Here is a 6,401-nt window from a genome sequence, read left to right on the forward strand (position 1 = left end):
GGCGTGGCAGGCGCATGTCAGGTGGCTTGGGCGGCTCCGGCTTGGCTTGGCTGCTGAAGACTTTGGGTCTGGGCTCCATTTTTGGCCTAATCTTATCAAAAATTCTATTTTCTTCATGATTTCTTCAATTTTAATTCTTTCTTTCTTCTTTCTTTTTCTTTGTGTCAAAATACATTTTATTTCCTGAAAATTAAACACAAATTAATATTTTAAAATATAAAATATATAACAATAAATCCATGAAAATATTAATTAAAACTTAATTAATTTTAAACTTTAAAACTAATAAAATGATATTTTTTAGCAATAATCAGCGACCAGCCTAGTCGCATATATTCATTTAATTCCTTCAGATGTGCAAACTGGTAATTATGCATTAATTGTAATTTCTCTTATTATCTCGATACGCGAGTTGTAATTGTAATTAAGGCCCATTGGCCCATGTAAGCTTCTTGAGCCTATAAATACGAATCAAGGGGCTCAAAGGAGGGGACTTTTGAACTGAGAGAATTCTGAGAGAAAATTATAGTGTTATTGTTCATCGAAATTGTAATCATCCTAAAGCTCGTGAACCCTAGTTCATTGATCACAGTGTTGGGACTCTACATCAATAAGAACACTAAGTGGACGTAAGTCATTACCATCTAATTGTGGCCAAACCACTATAAATTGTTTGTGTTGTTTACTGTTTCGTCTTGATTTCTTCTTGTTCTCTTCTCATGCTATATCATTTATCTGACTCCGTGTTGTTGACCAATTCGAGGATCAACACCTATCATCAACACTACTACAAAAAAAGTCATTTGCGACAGTTTTTAATTGCTACAATTGATTATTTGCATCAGTTTTAAAAGTGACGCAGATAACCCTTCATATTACATTATTCATTTAGTGAAAATCTTAGCAACTCCTTAAGTTATAAATTCTCCACAATAAAAGTATAAAAATCTTAAAATTTTTACAGAATAAACCAAAATCTTATTTTGCTAAAGATAAATATAATATTAATTATTATAAACACCGCGTGAGGCGCAGTTACATATTGTCTAGTAGTTCTATTTATATTAGTAAAATTAACTATTTATTATATGTTACATGATATACTATTAAGCTTTAAACCAACTTATTATTTTTTAAACAAAATATATAATTATTAATTATTGTTTCATCTGGTGATGGGAGAATGTATGTTCTATTTATTATTAGCAACTTGTTCAATTGTTATACCAGTATAACAACGTACAGATTATATCCCTTTAATGAAACTAAACATAGTTTGTTGCATTGTAAAAATATTTTCAAACAATCAAAAGTGGAATATTGGGTCATATTAAGATACGATCATCAATTAATAGGTTAGTTGATCACGTTATTTGACAAATTCTTAGCCTAGTTGTCCAAAGATCTTATAAAGCATATTCTGTTAGATTTACTGTTGTAATCATTCATATAAATAGAGAAATAAAGGAGATTATTCCAGAGCCATAATTTCCTCCCTCACAATATAATTAATTCTACTTTCCTCCCATAGTTAACTTATTAATCTCAATAATAGTTTATTATTGCATTTTCAATCTTAGAAGCTCTACAAAAATATATAATGGTTTTGAAGCAAAATACAAGACAAGAGAGCATTATATTTATTATGTCTGTTCTAGTATCATTCATGATAATGTTGCATAATATTGATGGGACCAACAATGGAGATGAAGAATCACAAGTACCATGTTTCTTCATATTTGGTGATTCTTTGGTCGATAATGGAAATAACAATCAAATTGAAACAATAATTAAAGTGAATAACAAGCCATATGGGATTGACTTTCCCGGTGGTATTTCAACTGGAAGGTTTTCTAATGGTCGGAATGTGGTTGATATAATTGGTTCGTAAATGCCTAACCTCTCTTATCTCTATACAAATTCTTCATAATTATTCATTATTTTGTTTGATATAGTCTTCTCTATAAAATATATGAATTTTCATCTCAAAATTAATTAATAATTAAATAGATACGTTAATATATATATATATGATTTGCATTATTTAGAAACATGATATGTCACATTAATTATTATATATTACACAATAAAATGTGTGAAATGCGTACATTATAACATTTTTCTGATTGACTATCACCTTCCCTTTAATATCTTAGTTGTTTGAAACATTTTATATTTTGTTGTTTTCTTATACAGGTGAAGTTCTAGGGTTTAAAGATTTCATACCATCATTTGCCACTGCTAATCAGGGAAATGCCACACTTATGACTAGAGGTGTAAACTATGGATCTGGTGGATCAGGAATTCGCAATGATACTGGAAAAATTGTGGTATTGAAATTATTACAAACTCAAATTTCACTTTTACATAACCATTTCGACCTTCTCAAATTTACGTGAGTCATTCTTATAGATTTACCTAGCTAGCTAGCTAATTTCTTTTATGACTATATAAATTCATATGAAATGAGTTTAATTTTGAGTGATTTTGTGCTTTTCTTTTTGAACAGGGTACTCTTTTAAATCTAGAAGTACAATTAGATCATCACCTAATCACAGTGTCAAAAATCAAAAGCATACTTGGAAATGAAACTGAAGCTCACTTAAACAAATGCATATATTTTGTTGCAGTGGGTGGTAGCGATTACCTTACCAACTACTTCATGCCTGATGTTCAAAGTACAAGTCGTGATTATACACCCCAACAATTTTCTCGAGTTCTTATCGAAGAATATAAAAATCAAATTATGGTTTGTATTATATATTTGATAAATTCAAACTTATAATTGAAATGACAAACAGGTTTTCTCCCTCCAACTATAATCTTTGTAGAAATTTACTCCTTAAATTTATTTAGCTTGGAAATAATTCCTTTGAACTTAGAACTTGTAGAATCTTACTCTTCTGTCTATTTTTTAAATGATTCTTTTAAAAAATAAATTGAAAGAAAAAAATTTACAAGACTCATAATTCAAAAATATTTTTGCCATGAAATTTTTTTTGGAAGACAAGACTCTATCAAGATCATAATTGAGGGGAAAAAATATATATTTTTTTTTATAAATAATATGTTTGTTGACTGCTATATATATATATATATATTTACTAATTCATTTTGAAATTGTATTAATTTGGCAGAGATTATACAATAATGGTGCAAGAAAAATTGCCCTAAATGGAGTAGGAGCACTTGGGTGCACCCCATTTGCTATTTCCTCATTGGCCAAAAGGAAAGGGTGCACTTGCTCAGAAAAAGTCAACGAAGCAGTTCAATTTTTCAACCATGAACTTATATTATTAGTTGAACACCTCAATATCGATTACCCGAAAGCCAAATTCATTTATCTCAATTACTTCGGAATAGGTTCTAGCGATCCTATCATTAAAGGTACAAAATTACAATTTTTGTATCTCTTCTTTAAATTAAAACCTTAAAAAAAAACTAACTTAGGCTAATTATACTATATGTAGTCCTGATTAAGGAAAAATATGCCTGGAATTTAGTAATCATTTCTAAATTTATTATAGGTATTTTTAAAATAGCAATCCTTTTTTATAGAATAAACAAGTTAATAATTTTAAGACATCAAACCTAAAAGTAGAAATAACAATTTTTCCCTAAAAAATTATTACACTTGTCTAATTTTATTTCTTTAGTGTAAAAATACCTTTTTGAACTAATATCATCTTTATATAAAGGTATTTTTTGTTATATTTCGTCTATTTCTTTTATAAATTATTAACATAGTTCATTATATTTTAAATTACTTTCTTATTTTAAAATATGGTTTACCTTAGTGTAGCTCCCAACAATAGAAAGCTAAATTTGTTAAAAAAATAAGCCTGATTCAAAGTATTATGAACAACATTAGTAATTAATTTGTATATAAAAAAATAGATGAATATATAACATATAAGATCATTTTCACAAACACAGCAATAGTTCAACAAGTGTTTCTAAAAAAACAGAGGCAAAATTATTAAACAAATACAATATACTTCAGAGATTTTTTTTCTTTTGCTTTCATTAAAATTAGTCCAACATATAAATCAGAGCTCATTAAATATACCATTTTAATTCCCTTTTAAAAAAATACCATTTTAATTATGTGTACTCTTATTTATTTATTTTAATTATGTGTACTCTTATTTATTTATGGATTTTTTTTTCAGAAATGAAAGTTCTGGATAAAAGTTGCTGCCCATTAAACGGTTTAGGTCTATGTAATACTGCATCAAGTCCATGTCCAGATAGAAAAGCCTACTTATTTTGGGACGCTTTCCATCTAACAGAGGCTGCTAGTGAATTAATTGTAAAAAGATATTATAACTCTCTTCTTCAGTCTGACAGTTATCCAATTGATCTCAAACGACTTGCTGAGTTGAAACTCTAGATGTATATATGTATATAGAAAGATTGGTCTGTGGTGCTTTGATATTCAATTAATGGGAAATTCTTCAGTATTATTTCTGTCTCATCATGCTTTTTTTTTTTAGAGTAAACTTCTATTAAGATAAACAAGAGAGTAGGGGACGATTACAAAGAAAATGAGTATGGAGAAGAACCATTCCATACTAGCTCACCATTTAACACATGGGATGTTCTAGCAAAATAATTGGCAATTTCATTAGCCTCTCTAACATGTTTAACAACCACCTCTGGAAAGGAAGAAAGTGAACTAATGGTATTATTAATTACATCACTAAGAGGGCAATAATTATTAAAACCCTAATGATCTTAGAAACAACTTATTTAGAATCCCATTCTATTTGAGAGATTGGCACTCTTAACAGTTTGGCACCACTATAAAGCATAAAGAATAGCTTTAGCCTCCTTCAGTTTTGACCTTGTGAAACCTGAAACTGGCGCAACTAGACCAGCAACAATGGCACCTTCATGGTTTGAAACAATACTGCAAATCCCATCTTATGGTTGGATGAAGAAATCGCAGCATCTATATTTAACTTTAGCTGACTCGCAGGTAGAGGAATCCATTGAACATTATCTCTGGGAAAATTTCTCTCTGATGAAGAGAAGACATCCATAGCATCTTTATATTCTCGCAAATATGTAGAAGTCCAAGTAAAATAGCCAGAAAAGGTAACTGTTAGGCTTCCTAAAAAAAATAGAGCATTTTTATCATTCCAGGAAGCAAAAGACAAACAAAGAAACTGCTCAAATTTTGGCTTATCAAACTGAGAACAAGCAAGCAACACTGGATCAAAAATTTCCAAATATGCACGAGACACAACAAATACATAAAAGTGAGCGTGTTTCCATATTTTCATGGCTCTAGTAAAGCCAACATTGGAAGTTCAATGGAAACACAAAAAGGAGAATTAAGGATATTCCTACGAGTAAGACTTAACGTTGTAGGCAATAGAGAATTGCACATACGCCAAGTGAAGTGTTTAAGTTTTGGGGGAATCTTAAGATGCCATAAAAAATACCACTAGATCAAATGAGGATGGTGGAGAAACCTTAGAAAAAGTAAGGTAGTATCTAAATTTAATAGTATAATACCCAGAGGAAAAGTGAGATCCCAAACTAAAGAATCTGACTAGTTTAAATTCATAAGAGGAACATATAGATTGGCATTGTCAAACATCTGTGGTGAAATAACTCCTCAAATTTCCTCTCCCAAGAAACATAAGAACTATTGAAAAAAGCAACATTATCAGATGGAGGCGGAGAACTTAAACAATAAGGCAGAAACCTAAAGTTAGGGACCAATAATCTTGAAGAGCTAATAAAGCGACCATTACCAACCTTCCAAATTAAACACCTTTTATGTAAATCCCTCCCCCAAAGCAAACTTCTCCAAGTATAAGATGGAGTATTTCCTTGCTTAGCATTAGGAAGGTCTCTAGAAAAATAACAAACTTTAAGAAGCTTGCCCAAATGAGAATTAGGATTTTGAAAAACCCTCCAAGCTTGGTGTGCTAACATTGTGTGATTAAAGTGAATAAGGGATCTAAAACCAAGGCCACCAACAAACTTGAATTAATAGAGATAGGACCATTTTCTCCAATGTATCTTTGAATTTGAACCTAAAGATCCCTACCAGAAATGAGCTATAGTAGTCTCAATGTTTTTACAAAGGGAAATAAGGAGCTTAAAACAAGCCGTTGGATAAAATGGTATTCTCTGGATAACAACTTCCAGTAAAATTTCCTCACCAGCACGAGAAAAGCATTTATCTAACCATGAAATAAGGTAAATAAAAATACGCTCCTTTTAGAAAATCAAATGCATGTTTTTTAGATCGATTAAAAGATTGAGGAAGACCAATGTACTTACTAATAAAATGTTTATTTTCTAGGCCAAGAGTATGAAAGAAAAAATGATTCATGAATATATGTATTAGGAGAGAATATTATAGAAGAAATTAACTAATTTTG

At 30.0% G+C, this 6,401-nt stretch overlaps 1 protein-coding gene across 1 annotated transcript; it reads left to right on the forward strand.

Annotated features, from left to right (window-relative positions):
• The first annotated feature begins 1,672 nt into the window (after positions 1 to 1,672).
• On the forward strand, positions 1,673 to 4,393 carry LOC133799743 (GDSL esterase/lipase At1g29670-like). Its single transcript, XM_062237743.1, has 5 exons — positions 1,673 to 1,883; positions 2,197 to 2,330; positions 2,510 to 2,749; positions 3,138 to 3,387; positions 4,173 to 4,393. Exons 1-5 carry the CDS (start codon positions 1,673 to 1,675, stop codon positions 4,391 to 4,393), a joined length of 1,056 nt encoding a protein of 351 aa, XP_062093727.1.
• The last annotated feature ends 2,008 nt before the right edge of the window (positions 4,394 to 6,401 follow it).

This window comes from Humulus lupulus, chromosome 9 (genome assembly GCF_963169125.1).
Source record: "Humulus lupulus chromosome 9, drHumLupu1.1, whole genome shotgun sequence".
Lineage (NCBI taxonomy): Eukaryota > Viridiplantae > Streptophyta > Magnoliopsida > Rosales > Cannabaceae > Humulus > Humulus lupulus.

Coding starts and splice junctions, on each gene's coding strand:
- LOC133799743 (XM_062237743.1), top strand. CDS start 1,673: ATGTTGCATAATATTGATGGGACCAACAATGGAGATGAAGAATCACAA. Junction 1,884..2,196: donor GAATGTGGTTGATATAATTG/GTTCGTAAATGC, acceptor TTTCTTATACAG/GTGAAGTTCTAGGGTTTAAA. Junction 2,331..2,509: donor ATGATACTGGAAAAATTGTG/GTATTGAAATTA, acceptor CTTTTTGAACAG/GGTACTCTTTTAAATCTAGA.